The sequence below is a fragment of the Tilletiaria anomala genome (assembly GCF_000711695.1).
Source record: "Tilletiaria anomala UBC 951 chromosome Unknown K437scaffold_13, whole genome shotgun sequence".
Classification (NCBI taxonomy): domain Eukaryota; kingdom Fungi; phylum Basidiomycota; class Exobasidiomycetes; order Georgefischeriales; family Tilletiariaceae; genus Tilletiaria; species Tilletiaria anomala.
Genome location: NW_013547009.1, coordinates 224,410 through 242,228, shown reverse-complemented (window position 1 = coordinate 242,228; position 17,819 = coordinate 224,410). Strand labels below are relative to the sequence as shown.

Below are 17,819 nucleotides of genomic sequence, written 5' to 3'. Positions count from 1 at the left end.
CTAAGAATATGAATGGAATCGGGAAGCGACTCTCACCGCAGGAAAGGGTTGGTTGTGACTGTTGCGCTGATCAAAACCAATAAAAAGAGAGATCTAATCTAGGCTGAATAGTAGCGTGGTTACAACCCTACTTTCATGATATTGAAGGTTATTTCGCGGCGCGACGCGTTCGCCCCTTCCAACGACGAATGCAACACATTCCATGTCAAACACGCCCAACGCACTTCGACTTCCAAGCACGTCAGAATCACATGCCAACGAATCATGGACAGTCGACCCTCGCTTGCATTGGAGGTTTTCACTGCTTACCGTGGAAGCGACGAAATCAAAATGCCTCTATGCTACGCCTCGACCGATTGACTTGTTGGTACAACGAAACGCAACGGAGGTCTGAGGCAACAGAAAGGCTGAGCTCCTCGACGCCATGGCCACACCAGTCCATCGCACAGACCGATTTCCTCGCCACAATCAAGCAACGCCAGAGCGGCTTGCAGATCTATCGTGGGGCTCCCCTTCCGTCAGCATCAATGAAGGACGTCGACAAGATCCAGCTGCAGCGCATAGAAGAAGCCCTCCGCGATTGATCAGGGATCGCTTCGCTCGACCAGGCTTGGTCCGCCCATCCTTTGGCTTGAATGACAGCGTGCAAGGGGGGGGGAACGAATCCGAAGCAGACGCTTCCTTCATAGGTCGCCGAAATGTAGGTCCAGTGAGAGCTTTGGTCTTCCGAACAAGTGCAGGAGCTCCAGAGAGTGCGCATTCTGCTCGGATCCACGGAAACCCATCCAATCCGGAGATGCCAAATCCAGATGGAGACCTCCCTTCGCATGGTCGGCTGTCCATGAGGACAGAGGCAGGCGCAATCATTGCAGAAGAAACAAACGCAAGCATACTTAGAGACGAGCAGCAAGCCAACAACAGCGGCTTGTTGGCTCACGCGCCTACCTTCAGCTCTGTACAAGAGCAAAAGACGGCGACTGCTGCCGCCTTCAACGCGCCTACAGGCTCAAAATCTGGGCACGCCCCCCGCTCTACTCCTTCCGCATCTGCAGCCGTCGTGGCTGGCGCGCGATTGCCAGCGCTCGCAGAGAATCCGTCGGCAGATAAAGTCGAGGTCAGTCAAACTCGACATGCTACTTATGGCGATTTGCCTTGCTTGGCTGATACGGCTGCTTATTCTTTCCTTTAAGGGAGATCGTTCATCTCGCATGGCTATGAAAATGCGCAGATGGATGCATGATGCATTGCAAGCCCATTTGTACGACACTGCCATCTTTTGGGGGGACAAAGTTCTCTCATTGGAGCGTGAGTGCAGCGTGAAACAAATGACGGCAGAAGTGCAAAACTGACGTGACAACCTTGCGTTTAGTGACTGAGGAGGCATACAATGATGCATACTTCCTAGCAAACGCCTATTTCCTGTCACACCATTACCAAAAAGCCTTTGATCTGCTTGCGACCCCGCTTCCTGACCGAGCCGGGTCATCACTATCACCGCTCGATGACAATGCGCAAGGCACAACAGTCGGAGAAGAGTCGGACGCGCTGGAGGCAGCCTTAGCTGGCACGCGCTTGTCCAGTCTTGTGCTTCACAGGCGTCAAGAGGCCTCAAAACAGGCTCGACGCAGAAACAAGCGTAAAGATCGAAGTTTTACCGTCAGTGGTACCGGTACGGGAAGTGAAGACGAAGGAGATGCGAGTGCCAGTTATGCAAGCATGGAGAGTGCCAATGAAAGATCATGGATGCTGCAGAAGGGGACTGCGAAAAATCTGTCCTTAAAGACAACAGAGGCCGCACGGGATGACGAAGAGGAGGTATGGCTGGAAGACGTGGATCGATGCGTTCAAGAAGTTAAAGCGCAGGAGCGGCCAACCGCTGAAGGCCCGTGCCTCATCAGCTATAGCCAGCCTTGCCGCTACCTTGGTGCTCAATGTCTAGTGAGTCGGCCAAAAAGAAGTAGGGAAGTGGGTCGAGTGCAGAGGCTAAACGCTCGACGAAAAGGTCCGACTTGGCAGATTCTACGAAGCTCTGGATCTCCTGGGCCGAGATCACACCCGATGGCAAGGAAGCGGTACGTTGCCTCTGCAGGCTCGTTTAAGATCATGGAAAGCTTACCCCGGCGTTTTTTTTGCTAGACACTGCCCATCACAAGTCCCCCGCTTGGGACGGCGGCATCAAGCTAGTCTCTTCGGCGTGCCATCTGAGAGGCCTCATTTATCTGCGTCTCGATGAACTCGACAAAGCTCGCGAAAGCTTCATGAAAGCTCTCAGCCTCGACGTTAAGAACTACGAGGCTTTTGCAGCTCTGCTTGATGGATCTTTGCTTGCCGTTGACGCTCTGTGGGACTTTGTCCAGAATCTCGACTTTCACGCGCAGGGTAGCACACATCAACCTGGCGAAGGGGAGGGTGAACTCGATGTCGTTCGCTATCTGTACACCGTGCGATTACCGAAGCAATCGCTAGAGCATTCGAGACGCAGTGGAGAGGCAAGAAAAAGGCTTGCTCGAGAGTTCAATATCGGACTCACAAATCCGGAAGTGCTCCTCGGGCTTGCAGAGGAGCTATATACCCATCTTCGTTTTGAAGATGCCCACACGGTCACATCTCGTGTGATGGAGATCTCCCCAGATCATCAAGGCGCCTTGCCGCTACACATTGGGTGCATGTACCACCTGGAGAGGCTCAAACCATCTCTTTTTATTGTCGCTCATCGCTTGGTCGAAAATGACCCTGACAACGCTTGCTCGTGGTATGCTGTGGGTGCTTGGTACGCAGCTACCGATCGATGGCTTCAAGCTCGGCGTTATTTCAGGTGAGAGGCAATTACACTTGCAGTCTCCTGATCTCAATGCTGATCCAGTGCCACTACACCGTCTCGCGAAACACAGCAAAGCATCAATGCTTGATCCTCGCTTCGCTCCCGCATGGATCGCCTTTGCACACAGCTTCGCTATGCAAGGAGAATCAGACCAAGCCATTGTTGCGTACAGTACCGCGGCCCGAAAATTCCAACAGTCGCATCTCCCAAAGGTCTTCATCGGCATGGAGCACGTGCACCAGGGCAACTTTCATCTGGCTGACTTGTTCTTCAAAGCCAGCAGCGCTCTCCTTCCTGAAGACCCGCTCTGCCTGAATGAAAGCGGTGTCGTGGCGTTTCACCGCCAGGAGTGAGTCCCGCTTAGAGCGACGAACGAAACGCAAGTCGGATGTACTGACTTTGTGCACCCTGCAAATGGGTCAACTCAGGTACGATGTTGCGATCAGCACATTCTCGAAAGCGATTGCCATTGCAAAGAGTGTCAATGAATCTCTACACGCCTGGACAGGCTGTATGCTGAACCTTGCTCATGCACACCGATGCGCCAAGTGAGTGCTGACTAGGCATGCAAAGTGGCTACTTCACTACTACTGACACCCTGTTTCCAGAGATCTGTCGGGAGCATCACGGGCATATCGTGAGGTGCTGGACATTGACCCGCATAACGCCACCGCGTATCTTGGCCTAGCGATCGTGAAGCTGCAAGAGGACCGGATTGCAGAAACGATTGAGCTCGTGCATGAGGTAGGTTGCAGAAACTCATATCATGTCACGGTCGGAAAGCTGAGCGATTCTCTTTTCCAGGCGCTTGCGATCAATCCGCGCGATCCTGCGGCGACTGCGCTACTCGAAGCTGCTCTGAGCGAATTCGCCGAGTCGGCGCCCCTTTCAGAATCAGCACCGTCTCCCACCCTTGACACGGGGGAATGGTCCGTTGGTGGTGTTGGTCAGAGCAAGTTTCAGGGGCATATCAGTGGCGCCACTGCAGCAACGGGAGAGCAGAGTGCAAGCATGAGTCTGGAGACCGAGTAACAGCGGATCACCAAGCAAGCCTTACTGGTGTTTGTATTCTACATGTAATTTCGTATGAAACAGTACCAGAAAAAGGCCCCTGTGCAGATTTACCCAGACCTGTAATAACCTCGAAGTGAAAACTTGCGGTGCGGCTGAGATGATTCCCAGTAGAAGTACAGTTGTATGTCGGATGTGCCCTGGTGTATGCTAATTTGCTGATCATTGGAAATACCTCTCACTGCGGAAAGAGTTGCGCAACAGGAATTTGTTCAGTCATGGGCGTTTCAGAAGCAAGGTGAGAAACCGTTTACGTACTTGAGATGTGCAATCTCGCGCGCGAGGAAGCCCCAGGTGAGCCTCAGGGAAATACTCGGAAGACCTTGCGGGCTGCCGCAGCCGAAGTGTGGGCCATGTGGCACTTGCATGGTGATACCGTGGATGCTACCAGCGCCAACGGCCAGATCCATATCAATCGCGTCGTCCTCGGCCGCCCGACCCTGCATCATTTCCAACATGTGCTTCGCAGAAGATGCTTCGACGAGGGAAAGCGATGCAAAGTGATCTTCAGCCGCTCGCCAGCAACTTGGCATTTCACCAAAGCGGCTTTCGTTCATGAGCACGTCGCCGTCCTCCTCACGGACACTAGCGTCAGCGAGGCTTCGAATACCGGTGAAGCCGACGCGGGCGAGCTTCTGCTGCGCCAGATAAGTCTCCCAGGACCGCAGCTCCCAGAAGAACAGCAGATGAGGCTGGATGAGGATGTTGAGTCTACGGCTGCGCACGAGCAAATAGGACTCGACGAGGGAAAGGTCGAGGTGCGCCATGACGTACGCGAGGACAATGGTCGAGCTGCGGCTGACGCCGACTCTGCAGTGCACCAGCACTTTGCCGCCACTCCGCCTGCAAGCTTCGATGTACTCGACGGCCTGCTTCATCGTCGAGCGCAATGGATCGATGCCGTCATCAGAGACGTTCTTAAGATCAAGAACACTGATGCGGCCGGCGTTCCTCTCGTCCCATAGAGAGTTAACCTTAGGCGCGTTAGAGGGAACTGAGTCGGAGGTCCCTTCCGTCGTACTGGAGTGTTGCATAGTCGCAGTGGCAAGCGAAGCATCCCCCGGCGCGAGCGCGGACTCTCCAACGGAGACGACATGGGTGATGCCGAGCGCGTGCAGCATCCCTGCATTCAGCGCATGGTTGAGGTTGCCCAGATATAGGAAAGGCAAGATGCGCGAAGGGAAAGCGCCTTCGAAACGAGCATCGTAAAACCAAGCGTACTTCTCCTCCTGCCTCGTCGCGAGTGGCCAGACGGGACCAAGCTGCGGCGACGCGGGCGTCGGCGTCTTCGCTCTAGCCGAGCTGCTGCTGCCGCCACCAGACTTGGCGATCGTTGCGGAGCCGACCGAGTTGTGCCGCTTGTGATGGGCACTCGGGATGGCGGACACTAGTCCGGAAGCGGCTGCGGCCAGGCTGCGCTGCCACCCACTGCGCTCGGGAGCAGCAGCTGCCGGCTCGGGCTCGTCAATGACACCGAAAGACTCTTCAAGGTCTGCAACGGCTATTTGCGGGCCGGACGGCGGCTGCTCAACGAGCTGGGTGCTGTGGACAGTGCCTGACCAGGTGTTGTACCTCGACCGTTCTATGTTGCCATAAGGAGCACCGTTGCTGAGGTTGATGCGCTGCTGAAGTTTTGCCTCAATCTTCTTGAGCAGTGGCAGCTCGCGCGAATAGACGAAGAAAGAGCGGTGCGCCTCGTTCTGAAGATAGAGGTAGGCCTCCGGGAGGCAGAGACGGCGCGAGAACATGGTGTAGGTCAGTGCTAGGACGGATGTCTCCGTATACCCATCCCCGCAGTAGAGCAAGACTCTCCGAGGCATGTGCTGCTTCTCTTTCTCGCTCGCCTTGCGCAGCATCCAGCTGCTGGTGGCTGGAACAGGGATGGGAACGGAGGAAGCTGGCTCAGCCTGCTGCTTGATCCAAACGCAGAGGTCGATCAAGTTATCGACAAGCCTGCTCTGCGTTGTCAAGCCGTGACTTTCATGCTGACATGCCACAGGGCTTTCGAGTAGCACCATGCTCTCGGGCGCGATCGGCAGCGGCGGGAAGGGAACCGGGGTGGAGGGCGCCGAGGAAGAGCTCGATCTGCGATAGCCGCGAGGAGTCAATCTGCTAGAGCGCTTGCGGGCCGGTGCGGACCAACCCTTAGGTCCGAGAGACAGCATGGAACGGCCTTTATCATGGTCCATCTCTTCGATTTCGAATTCGTTGGCATCACGGTCGACGTCCTGCGCTTCCCTGCCGCACGGGCGGTCACGTCGCGAGATGGTCTCCAATGCGTCGAGGTAGTCGGCAGCATGTGCCAGGCGGGAGGGTGTAGGCATTTCGCCGGCCTCATGCGCCTCGATGCAGATCGAAAAGTTGTGTGGATTGGCTGTGCGAGCTTCCTCGGCGGCACTGAAGCTGTTTGGTATGTGGATGCGCTCTGCAGAGCCGTCGGTGAGCGGAACGTCGCCAGTGGAGCCGAGCCACACGTTGGTATCGATCTCGCTCGCTCGTGTGAGGCGCTGCATCTCCTCGCGTTCGCGATCGACAAAGTCTACACGGTTCGCCGATCGGCCTGCTGAATCGACAGAAACCAACTCGGGGAACTGCTCTTCGAACACGTCGAATGGGTCTGGGGAACAAGAGCAAATAGTGGGAAGGGTTCTCAGGAGTATGAACACAACATCTCTTCTTCCGAACAAGGCCACTCACCTTCGATGAGGAAGACGTTATATCTCAAGCCGCCTAGGTTCCTTGCCTGACGCTCTTCCCACCAAGCGTCCTGCGCATCCCTGAACCAATTTGCGAGCTCGACCATGCCCTCGTGCATGCCAGCAGGGCAGTAAAGGACAATGTCGGAGATGGTGGCGTACTTGGCGCACTGGATCTTAAAGTTGCGCAGGCTGACGCCTGATGCCTGACGTGGCTTGACGAACCGGGCACGCTGGCCCTTCTTTCCTCCGGCCGCTGAAGCCGTGCTAAGTGTAGCATTACAGTCCTTCTTAGACGAGCGCGAGGCAGCGAATGGCGGCGCGATGAGGAGCTCGACTGGGAAGACAGAGCTATTAAGCAAAGAATGCCCCGGTTGCGGCTCGTAAGGCTGGCGGTATGTGGCTTGGAAGGTGCTTCCGTTCGAGTAGCGAGCATTAGATTTTTCCGCTGATTCGCCAAAGAAACCGTCTTCACCAGTAGTTGTGCTGCTAATGCTTGAGATGGATACAAGGCTGGCACTTCCTACGCCGCTCCGATGCGAGAAAAGCGAGGGGCTGTATGATGAGACGGAATGTGCAGAACTCGTCGTCGACAAGGGTATGGTGACTCCTCCATATGGACCGTGACCGTCGCTACTGTTGCTTGTGCTGTGGTTGTTACCGGAGAGTGCCGAGTCGGATGCATCCGTGAGGACAGAGTCGGCCCGCGACCTGGTCGTTGCGCTGCCGTTGCTGGCTTGAGGCCTTGCAGAAGCGCGACAGCGACGCTGGTACAAGAGCTTCTGGCCCGGAGCTGGCATGTCAGCCCTGACGACGGTGAGACCACGGTAGCGAGGAGCGGGCATGCCAGACAAGGGAGCACCAAAAAAGACGTTCTGGGCAACATTCTCGCCGTCGACGCCGTGCATGAAGGGAAAGACGACAGCATGAGGGACGTCCGTGGAGGCGTAGCGGGCAAAGAGCTCGGCAAACTGCGCTGCAGACATTTTGCGCAGCGGCAGAGTATCAGCGTCCAGTGGCAAATGGTGCGAGTCATCGCTGTGCAAAGACTGTCCTCCAGGCGGAGCCGAAGCTGTCGAAGCAGCTCTCTTGCGACTGGCTGACGACGGGTCCACATCCCAAAGGCCAGCTGTGGGAGCAGTCTCGACGATGGGGTACGCGCTGATGTCCTCATGCTGCACGCCCCACACAGGATTCTCGATAACTGGGCGTGCCAAGGATGGCTCCGTGTCCACAACGGCTGGGCAACCATCCCACTGAACTGTGCGCTCGGTTGGGCCGCTGCTGTGAGGAGATCTGCGGAGGTATGGGCGCTGACTCTTGGATAATAGAATGCTGTGCGTCACATTCTGGTTTGTATCTTGGCTTTCAGCGGCATCCATGCTGGCAGCGGTGCCCGTGGAAAGGCCATCTGTAGCATTTTGAGATACCAGATGACTGTGCTGCGCGCCGACACCGACGCGGGCTGCCCTGACGTCTACTGAAACGATGGTTGCAGACTGTTCGCCACTACGAGATGCGACGGGATGAAGGGCGACGCTTGCGGGTAGCATAGCGTCTGGTGAGTCGGTGGGCAGGCTGGCTGGCAGGCGAGCCGCCTAGGCCCAGTGCAAGTGTCAGTCTCGAGCTCGTCTCGTCGACGTTGCTGGGATAAGGACGGAAACAACGGCAGCAGCGGCTGCAGGCGAGGGACGAGGGCGATGACTGCTTTCGCTTGTTAGATAGCAGCGGACGACTTGGCAGCTGGATTCGGCTGACAGCACTCTGCTGCTATAGTTCTGGTGATGGCTGTGATGGTATTGATCTCAGCGGCGAGGCGATGAAGATGAAGGATGGGAGACAGCGAGGTTCATGCGGTCATGCGTGATGCCCGACCCGTGACCGTCGCGGGTCTTGGAGAGATGCGACACTTCAGTTGATTCAGCTCTGGGCAGTAGCGCAGACGGCGTAGGTACGGTGGTATGTTGACGATACAGATCGAGGCCCGGCAGGTTGCAACCAGGGATCGTATCATGCACGCTCATCCACAGCAGCACGAGTTGGCGGTGGTGATGGAGCGGGACGTGGATTCGAGCCTCTCCTTTGCAGCAGCGACGGCGACGGCGAGAGGGATGAGGTGGATCTGATCGTGGAAAGCGGAGCCAAAAACCTCTCCGCTACGACAAGGGGCGTGTGGGTGTCTGTATGTAGCCGAGAGAGATTGTGATGATATGGGATTCTGACGGCGATGAGTGAGTTTGTTGATGTCCCGCCCAAGAAGCCCCCCCCCCCTTCACACACTGTGCCCCCAGCCTGTTGTGAGCCGATGCAGCAGAGGCAGCCAATCCGCAAGAGGGCGCGATGTAGCGCAACGCGAATTGAATTCTGAACATCTTATTTCAGGCACCACCACGCACACCGATGATGATGATGATGACACTCGCCAGTCTCCGCAACCACAAAAAATGCAAGTCCAAAAAAAGTTGAAAGCACTGTAGCGTATGATGGAAGTGATGGGCGTAGGGCATGGCGGCAGACGTCAGCGGAAGCGAATCATAATTTCCATTAGCGGTAGAGGCTAGCGAAATGGCGGGGCAATGCCGCAGTGATCCGCCGTAGTGGTGATAGGCGGTAACTGCCGTGCTGTACTGTTAAAAGGTGCCGTGAGATGCCGACAAACGTGACCCAAAAGCAGGGCAGGAGGCCACGCTGTGTAGAAGTGGTCAGTGCGCATCGCACATTTGGCATGTACACGAGTCCATTACCCAAATCCTGCCCAAGCACTGCCGGGGCCAGAGAGAGAGGCCAGCCGGTCGGGCCGAGTTGGGCCAAGCGAAGCCAGGGTACTGGGCAGTGGGCAGTGCCTTTCACTCCGGCTCCGAGCTGCTTTCATCCATACGTAGCTAGTGCTAAGTGCACACAATAAAAGCACGTTTGCACGTTCAATGGTCAAACAAAGAAGGATACATCTAGAAAAACAGCACTGCATCTGTCTATATTATGGACATACATGCATATGCATCATGTGCCGTTTGCACCCTTGATAACGCCTGGACGTGCTGGAATCATGTCATCCACGGCACCGCACCGCCGCAGTGTTATCCGAGAACGGCATATGCCTTATTTACACATATTACATACTGCTCCATGCCTGTGCCTGTGCCTTGTGAGAGTGAGAGTGAGAGGGTAGTTGTGTGATTAGTGTGCCTCTGTGGGAGCAGACGGAAGAGGGTGGGAGCACTGTGCGCCGGGGGTGTTCATGATGTCTGCAGGTGAGTACCGCCATGCCATCTTCTGGACTGCTTGTTCCTGTTGTGGCTCGTGCGTTCTTTTTGGATGAACTGTGGTCCCTTTCAGATACAGTGACCAGTTCTCCCACCATCCGCGCTCCTGTGGGGCCTTCCACCAAGGCGGGCCTGCGAGTTGCGACAGATCTGCCGACGGCAAGCTGTGGCAGGCTGTGGCTGATGGTTGAGTGTGCCAGCGGCAGGGCAGGTCAAAAGCACTTTGATTGAGTGCCAAGTATCTAAGTCTGTCGCCAGCCGTCGCAAAGCTGCCACGCAGAACTGTCCCGCTAAATGCATACATCCCTGCAAGGGACAAACGAAGATGATCTCGATCAAGGGTTAAAGGGACACGTGCGAAAGAAGAAGGGTTACGACTTGTGTGCGGGCCGAGAAACATGCAAGTGTAGGCAGGCATACAGATGGTTATACATCAAGCAATCGTCGGGTTGCTTTCCAAATGCCAGGAAAAGCCCACAGGTAGCACCAATTAGTCAGGAGTGCCAGTCGCCAAACGTCCAAGTTGTGAGTGGCATCGGCCAGTGATGCGTTTGAGCCTGCTTGGCCGGCACAGCAGCCCTGGCCGCCCGGGTCGTCGAGATGAGTCGGCAGGAGGAGCACAGACATACATGGGCATTGGGCGGATGCGCAGGACAGCTGCACGTCGACCCCCCAAAAGGAGCTAGCAGAGCGGTGTGTGCATTGCGAAAGGAAAGTGTCGTGCATGATACAGGTTGACTTTGTAAGGAAAGTGGGAGTGACTCTCTCTTGCAAATGATTATGGATGGATGCTTTTTGAGGGGGATGTGGATCTCATGGACATCTTCATACAGAGATGCCGGCATTTTGTTTGGATTCAAAAAAACGAGAGCCCGTAGACCTCAAGTCAATGACGTCGGGCAAGCACGTCAGGCATGTACTTCATCATCGTCCGAGTCTGCTAGATGCACTGCCCTTGGCACGGCCTTTTCCCTTCCTCGAAGAAGACGAGGAGCTCGCCGTCTTGCTGTTCTCGCCCCCTTGGATGTACTTGACAATCTCTGACACAGGTAGCTGCGATAGACGTTTGCTAAGCTCGGGGTCTACCGTCGCAGATGCCGGGCCTGATGGCGCTGCATCGGCCGCGGAAGCGGAAGCAGATGACGCGCGCACCTGCGCCTGCTGCTGCCGCTGCGTTAGCCGCAGCGCGCCTCTTGGCCCCGTCGTGTTACTGATGCGAGCACGCAGCGCCCGCTGACGCTCCAGTGCATCCTTCTCGGCCTTGGCGTAGCGAACGGCAGCGGCCGTCAGCGCGCTGAGGAACTGCTCGCTGTCACGCGTCTGCTCGTCCTCCTTGCCCAGACGTGCTTCGAAAATATTGTAAGCCTCCTTGGCGAACGACACAGCGCTCTTCAGGTCACCGGCCAGCGTCTGGGATTCTCCCATGGCGTGGGCAGCCTGCCCAGTGTGAATGCTGTTGGTGCCAAAGAGTTTGCGCGTCAGATCGTAGGCAGTCTGAAAGACCTTCATGCCCTGGGACGGCTCATTGATCGCTTGCAGCGTCTGAGCGATCTGCATGAGAGACTGAATGCTTTCTGGGTGCTCCCTGCCGTGGATGATATCCCAAAGCTCAAGTGCTCGCTTCTGACAGGCCATAGCCTCGTACGAATTGCGATTGACGCGCTCCATGACCGACAGGTTGATCCACTGGAATAGCGTCTCCTGTGAGTCGAGGCCGATCGTACGTTCCGCTACTGTCACCGCCAGGCGCTGCAGCTTGAGCGCGTTCGCGAAGGTGAGCGTCTCGGAAACCAGCGACGAAATTTCTGGCTCTTCTGGCTCCTTGTTCTCCGCCTGTGCTTTGGCGCGCCTCTGCTGCGCCTCGATAGCCATGATAGATGCGTGTTGGTGCACCGTTGAGGCGTACTGAGCATATGCACGCGAGACTTCAGGGTGGACAACGCCATAGATGTTCTCAGCAAAGGTGATGCCCTCGTGGATGAGCTCGATGCCAATGTCGCGCTCGCCGCGAGCCAAGCAGGTCCTGCCCGCCTCCATGGCCTCTTCAGGCAGAGCACTCTTGGGTGTGGAATCCTTGATGACAGGTACAAGATTCAGGACATCTTGCGGGGTGAAAGTCGTGTTCGCCGCCGCTTCGAGCGCGCCGTTGAGCTTCACAGCCGCCTTGCGCTTCTTTTTCTTTGTCTTGCTCTCGGTGTTGTGATGTTCGTCCGTTGCAGATTCCTCAGACGCAATGTTCTGGGCATGTGCGCCTTCGAGAGCAGCGTGACCATTGACCAGCGGAGAAGCAGCTTCTGAGGGGCCGACAAAATCGTAATCGCGGAGGTGTAGTTGGATGCCCATCTTGAGACAAATCGCGCGTAGAGTCTGCCGCTTTTGCAGAGTGTGCTCGATGAAGTCAGAGGGTAAGGCGTATCGGTAACGACGCGCAACTTGTTCGACGATCTTGCTGTGCAAGGAAGCCGGCGTCAGTTGTGTCCATTCAGGATCTTCTGAGCCGAGTTGCAACGGGGAACGGTGGTGCACCGCCCTGGGCTGGGGATTGCGCGTAGCCCCGAGCAAGCAGTTCAGGAAATGCGAGACGACGTTGGCTTGCTCATCGAGGCGGCATTCATGGAGCATCTCCCGAAGCACGCGCTTGCCTCCCCTGACGACCATCTCTTGCAAGCAGACGTATCGCAGGCTGTCGAGGTAGACCTGGTAGCCTGGATCTGCTTTGCCAAGAATGCTCTGGTCAAGCCGCTCCTTTTGAGATGGTTCGCACAAGTGTGCCACTAGTCCAAGGTAGCGCAGGTTGATACCGCGCAAATGGAGGTGAGTCGTGAGAGCCTGGCCGTCCATGGCCTGGAGCAGACCAGCGGCTGCGTCGCTGACGAGGCGAGGCACTGCGATTTCGCGGAGATGCCTGCTCGCAGAGCGCACGGCCGCGACGGTGGGATCGGACTCATCGTTGACGAGGACCTTGATCTCACTTGGAGCATCCTCGGCACCGCCAAACTTGAACTCAACAAAGGCATCGCAGTTGAAGCTCAGCTTGAATTCTTCGGGGTTGATCTTGCGCTGCTCAGCAACTGCAGCAACATCCTTCTCTTTGACTTCATCCCGTGCCGTAGCTTCCTTTTCTTTTGTTTCCTTCTCCTGCTTGTCAAGTTCGTCCCGTGCCCATTGGCGGAAGGTGCTGTCCCAATACAGTTCAAGCAGCTCGGGACGGAGAACGGTGAGACGGTGAGGATATTCGCCAACCTCGGTATCTGAGTTGACGGACTTGCCCTTGATATCCTGCTCGAGCCATTCGATATCAAGAGGGTTGAGTCGAGCCAGATCGAGCGCGTACTTTCGTCCATCAGCCCCTTGCAAACCTTTACATTCAACGCTGGTGAATAAGCGGTGTTTTTCGCCTTCTGCATCCTCAATGTCATGCTCAGCGAGGCGCAAGGCATTTGAAATCTTGCCAAAGATCTTGTGCATGCTGGGCTCTGAGCGAATGACTTCGGGACCATCAACACCGCCATAGACGACCGCAGTCTCCTCGAGAGGCGTAGGTTCCTTTTTCTTCTTTTCAGCCTCTCCTTTCTTGGCCTCATCTTGCGCGGTAGCACTCGCCTCCTCGTCCGCCTTTTCATCTTCCTCTGATGGATCCTCATGCTTTCGGAATAGACCAGGGACGATGGTCTGGGCAACCCAACGCTCTCCTTTCCAGTCGACGACAGCGGTGCCAAGGAGCGAGAGGCCGGGGATGTCGAGGGTGTTGAGGATTCTGATACCAGCGAGATCCTTGCCGACGGCCACGTAGGCTGCCTCATCTCCCCCAAGATGCGGGTAGAGGTCCACGCCGTCGACACCTTTGGAGATAAAGAGGTTGTTGCAGAGGAACATTTGCGCACCCGGCTTGTCCATCGGGTTCATAGCTTGTACCTCACCAGCGGCGACGCGTGGCACGGCGCGAGCGGTGGCAGCGACAAACTCTGCATAGACGCGACTCAGGAAGCGATCCCTGAGTACACGCTCGTTGAGTGTGGAGCGAGGCAGCTCACGTGTCGATTGCAGCTCTTCATTCCAATCGCGTGTGCCATCCAGAGTATCGAGCGACAAGGCACCAGTGAGCAGGTATGCGATCTGCGACCTGGCAGCATCAGCCGTGTGCGCATGCTTCCTGGCGAGCCATGGGAATGCTTGCATGCAGTTGGTGATGGGGACGATGGAGTGGAAGTCGCGCTGCGAGAGTGGGTCTTGGAAGAGTTTGGCAAAGTTAAACAGAAAGAGGGGGGAGTACGCGCAAAGCAGATCATACAGAGACACCGAAGCGAAGCTCGCCGAACCGGGTCGAGGCGTCGGGTTGAAGGAAGACGACGTCGAGTTGCTGATATAGAAACCCTCGGTGCAGGCTGTGATGTAGATGGTATCGTTTTCGAGCGTTACCACGTGGATATAGTAATGGTGGCCTTGCAGGCGCAGATCTTGAGGTGGAGGGTTCCATTGCGCCATGGCAATGTGCCTAAGGCACGGCCCAGACGGGCGGAGCTTTCGCGCTTGCTCGGGGATTAGGGCGCTCATGGGTGTCTCAGTCCATCCATCCCAGTTGGCGAAAGGATTTTCCTTAGCATCTTTTGCGCTCGCTTCGACGTCCTTGCTGGCTTGCTCCTTGTCTTGATCTTTTTTCTGCCCCTTGCCGCCCTTTTGCTTGGTGACAGGTTCTCGACTGCTCGGCTGAGATTCTTTGATCCATTCCTCCTTGTGTCGGATAGCATCGTGAACGCTGATTCCTGCATCTATCCCGAGACTGGTGGGGTCATGCGAGCCTCCTGAGAGGATTTCACGGAATCGCACAAGGTGCTGCCTTGCTTCGTGTTCGTTGAATTGAACTTGACAAGCAGGAATGCAACGCATGGTGTCAGTACTCTTGGAGATCGTAGTGAGGTTTATCTTGATAAGCTTCTCACCATGGGTGACATAAATGACACGGTCCTCGGCCGCGTCTTCACCGAAGATCGTCTTCAGCTCGACCCATTCGGACAATCGTTCACTGAGCTGAAGCCTGTCAGTTTTGCCGTTGGGCTTTGCCTCACTTGCCTTTAAAGGGCGCCGGAAGCAGAAGGCTCCGAGCCAGTATCCTTCATGATTGTCCGTGAGTGTTGCGCGAACCTCGTTGAGGGTGTCGATTGAGCTGAGAGGAATCTGTAGCGGCGACGGCGGCTCTGGCACACCGAGCGACGTGGCATTGGCCGGCAGCAGAGGCCTCTCCGGAAGATACACTGTGATCAGGTATTGCTGGGCTGCTCAGAGGGTAAAGAAGGTGGAATGAAGCAGCGAAAACGTCAACGCTTGCTTTTGTTTTTTCGGTGATGTTTCCGATAGGCAATTCTTACCTTCCTCTTGCGGGTCATCGTGAAGTCCGCTAGCGGTCTCATCCTGAGCCGCTACATTACCATTGACGCTCATGTCGGTCGATTTGGGCTGCTCGCCATTAGCCTCCGGCAAGTCGGCCATCTTGTCCCTGCAGCTGCCCTCTACAGCAACAAAAGCAAGCTCTTTATCCTCCAGGTGCTCTTGCCGTACGATTGCGAGAAAATGGGTCGGGTCGCGTGATTTTAAAAGGTGTACAGCCTTGCAAAGAAGATGTACGAACAGAGCAGCGTCTATCAAATGAGGCGATCAGGGATCAAATGCACCTCAAAGAGCACGGGAGATCAACGTCGACTTTTTACCCGTACATCTCCCGTTCGACGTTCCCTTGTTCGCGAGGGAACCTTTGCAAAAGCAAGGCTGGCCCAATGGACAATCGAAGGATCTCCTCTGTGGTTGATGGTTGTGTCATCTGTCCGGTGGGCTGACGGCTCGTGCGAAGAAAGAGAGACAGAGGGCCGACAGCCTTTTTTTTCTTTCCGTTCTGCCCAGCGCCCGTTCCGCTCAGAGCTTCCGCTGCGTGCAACCCTACACACCTTCGGGTGAAATCGGTCCCGTGGGTGTTGCTTGCAACATATTGCATCCCACCTTGTGGCACCCGACTCATCTGTAGAGTTATCCTGACTTCTGGCACGGGCCGCTCACCACACGTAGCAAAGATTCCCTTTGCAGGCCCAAGGCGTGCAACCATGTAGATGCAGAGTGCAGACCCATCAATATGGCAGTTGAAAGGCATCAAGGTATTTGGTACTTGCATGCCACGGAGATTGCTATGAATTTGCTAGGGATCACCCAGTCAGCTAGGTTAAGTGGGGTACTGGCGGCCATTCTTCAATCGATCAATGGCATGACATGACTGTACACGTAGCTCAACTTCAGTGAAAGCAATAGATGGTTCGCCATACTGTCGAGCACATCGAGCAGTTGGTGCCGATAGCCAGCCGCCCAGTCAGCCCACGACCGCAACGAAGAACAAGGGGAGCGTAGGAGCCTCATTGATTATACAAAGTGTTGCGCGCCAGAAATACATCGTCGCCCTTTTCCGACGAGTGCGGAATTCTTTTGCGAACACCAAAGAGTTCAAAATGCATAGGCATGGCCTGCCTCCATGCGACATGTGGACGTGGGCAGGGAGGTAAGGATGAGAGTATTCGCCTCGCCGAGATGCATGTAGGGCGACGAGGGGAAGTGGAGGATGGGAGCGAAGGTGATGGTCAAGCTTAGATCATGACCGCCTATGCCTCCTCGGCACGGACTCTCGCGTTGGCGTTGGTGACCTGGACACCGAGCGCTTTCGCCCTATGGAACAGATGAGAGAAGCGGTGACGGAGTCAATTCACATTATGGGAAAAGATGTAATGGCTGCGAATTTGCCAACTCACTTCTCGAGAATGTCGATGCGCTTCTTAGAGCTGACGTTGTGCGCAATCTCTGCTGCGAACGAAGCGTTGTGCCTACGGCGGAAGAGTTGAAACGTGTTCAATTACCTCGTTTTGAACTTCACCAAGTTCGGGTATCAAACTCACATGAGCAGCAGCTCAACGTCCTTCACGTTCGACACAACCAGCCGCCTGTATCCGTTAGGCATGAGGTGCCTGGTCTTCTTGTTGCTACCGTAACCAATCTTGGGCATCAAGACAGTGCCCTTGAAGCGCCTACGGACGGCAGAGTCGATACCCTTTGGCTTCCTCCATGATTCGCCGACCCGGTGGTACCGATCAGAATGGTGACGAGCAAACTTCTTGGTCTTCTTCTTGACGATCGGGATCTTTGTGGCTGCCATTTTGACTGCAGAAGGTTAGGTTCGCAGGATACCCAGTCAGCTTCATTCCGTCCACTTTTCAAACAGCTCGCCTCTGCAGCACACCCAATAGCGAATGTGACAATCCTTCGCCAATATCCTTGCTCTTTTGCTGCGCGAAAAGGAGGCCGTGTCCTGTGTTGGCATGCGTTTACCTCTCGCTGCGAGTCCTTCTGCAAGAACCCTCTCGAAGCTGCCAACCGCACCCTATCTATCCTCGCAGCTGCTTTTAGGGCGCCGCATGCTGAGCTAGCTGAAGCTCCTCTCTGTGGCTTCCGCGCTCACTCGACACCAATCAAGGAGTCGTCCCGTCACGTCCGGCTTTACCACCTCAGACCCTGCTTTCCTGCCCCATCAATCGCTGTGTAGGCATTTGTTGCGCAGTCCTCCATCCACCCGTAGACTTCGTCCTCGCCTACCTAGTGCCGGTGTGCTGCAAAGCCTGATAATATAGTCATCTCCTCACCTTACTTCTCGGCCTTGGTGTCGGTGATCCTGACGGTGGCAACCAAATGAATGTTCAAAATGGAAAAGTGAAGTATGGACACTCGAGACGCATCGCAGCCAGCAGCTTGCAGTCGTGCCCTCATCATGGGCGCGAAGGGCAGCGAAGGCGGAAGGGTCAGCGTGCGACAGCAGTACACACGCGCAATGCCTACGCTCCCCCGTATCCTTGTTGCCGCAGCAGCCAAAATCTTCAGCCCAAACACAGTTCCGCCCACCCACTGGTACACCCACACCCGCACGCCCGGCGTCTAGTCACC

General features: G+C 55.8%; 4 protein-coding genes across 4 annotated transcripts; 1 reads left to right on the top strand and 3 right to left on the bottom strand.

Moving 5' to 3' along the window:
- The first annotated feature begins 220 nt into the window (after nt 1-220).
- Nucleotides 221-3,947, top strand: K437DRAFT_254592 (TPR-like protein). The gene is made up of 9 exons (XM_013389590.1): nt 221-1,114; nt 1,191-1,305; nt 1,370-1,938; nt 2,003-2,072; nt 2,137-2,815; nt 2,892-3,170; nt 3,250-3,369; nt 3,430-3,565; nt 3,626-3,947. Exons 1-9 carry the CDS (start codon nt 425-427, stop codon nt 3,851-3,853), a joined length of 2,886 nt encoding a protein of 961 aa, XP_013245044.1. The 5' UTR covers nt 221-424; the 3' UTR covers nt 3,854-3,947.
- A 172-nt stretch (nt 3,948-4,119) lies between these two features.
- K437DRAFT_261601 (uncharacterized protein) lies at nt 4,120-8,141 on the bottom strand (the record flags this gene model as incomplete). Its single annotated transcript, XM_013389589.1, has 2 exons — nt 4,120-6,509; nt 6,590-8,141. 2 exons carry the CDS (start codon nt 8,139-8,141, stop codon nt 4,120-4,122), a joined length of 3,942 nt encoding a protein of 1,313 aa, XP_013245043.1.
- Nucleotides 8,142-10,373: 2,232 nt separating this feature from the next.
- K437DRAFT_272738 (uncharacterized protein) lies at nt 10,374-15,649 on the bottom strand. The gene is made up of 3 exons (XM_013389588.1): nt 15,218-15,649; nt 14,792-15,124; nt 10,374-14,713 (listed from the first exon to the last, which is right to left on the bottom strand). The coding sequence occupies exons 1-3, from the start codon at nt 15,336-15,338 to the stop codon at nt 10,776-10,778; spliced, it is 4,392 nt and encodes a 1,463-aa protein (XP_013245042.1). The 5' UTR covers nt 15,339-15,649; the 3' UTR covers nt 10,374-10,775.
- A 622-nt stretch (nt 15,650-16,271) lies between these two features.
- Nucleotides 16,272-17,043, bottom strand: K437DRAFT_254588 (putative 60S ribosomal protein L32). The gene is made up of 3 exons (XM_013389587.1): nt 16,781-17,043; nt 16,637-16,708; nt 16,272-16,553 (listed from the first exon to the last, which is right to left on the bottom strand). The coding sequence occupies exons 1-3, from the start codon at nt 17,035-17,037 to the stop codon at nt 16,490-16,492; spliced, it is 393 nt and encodes a 130-aa protein (XP_013245041.1). The 5' UTR covers nt 17,038-17,043; the 3' UTR covers nt 16,272-16,489.
- Nucleotides 17,044-17,819: the final 776 nt, after the last annotated feature.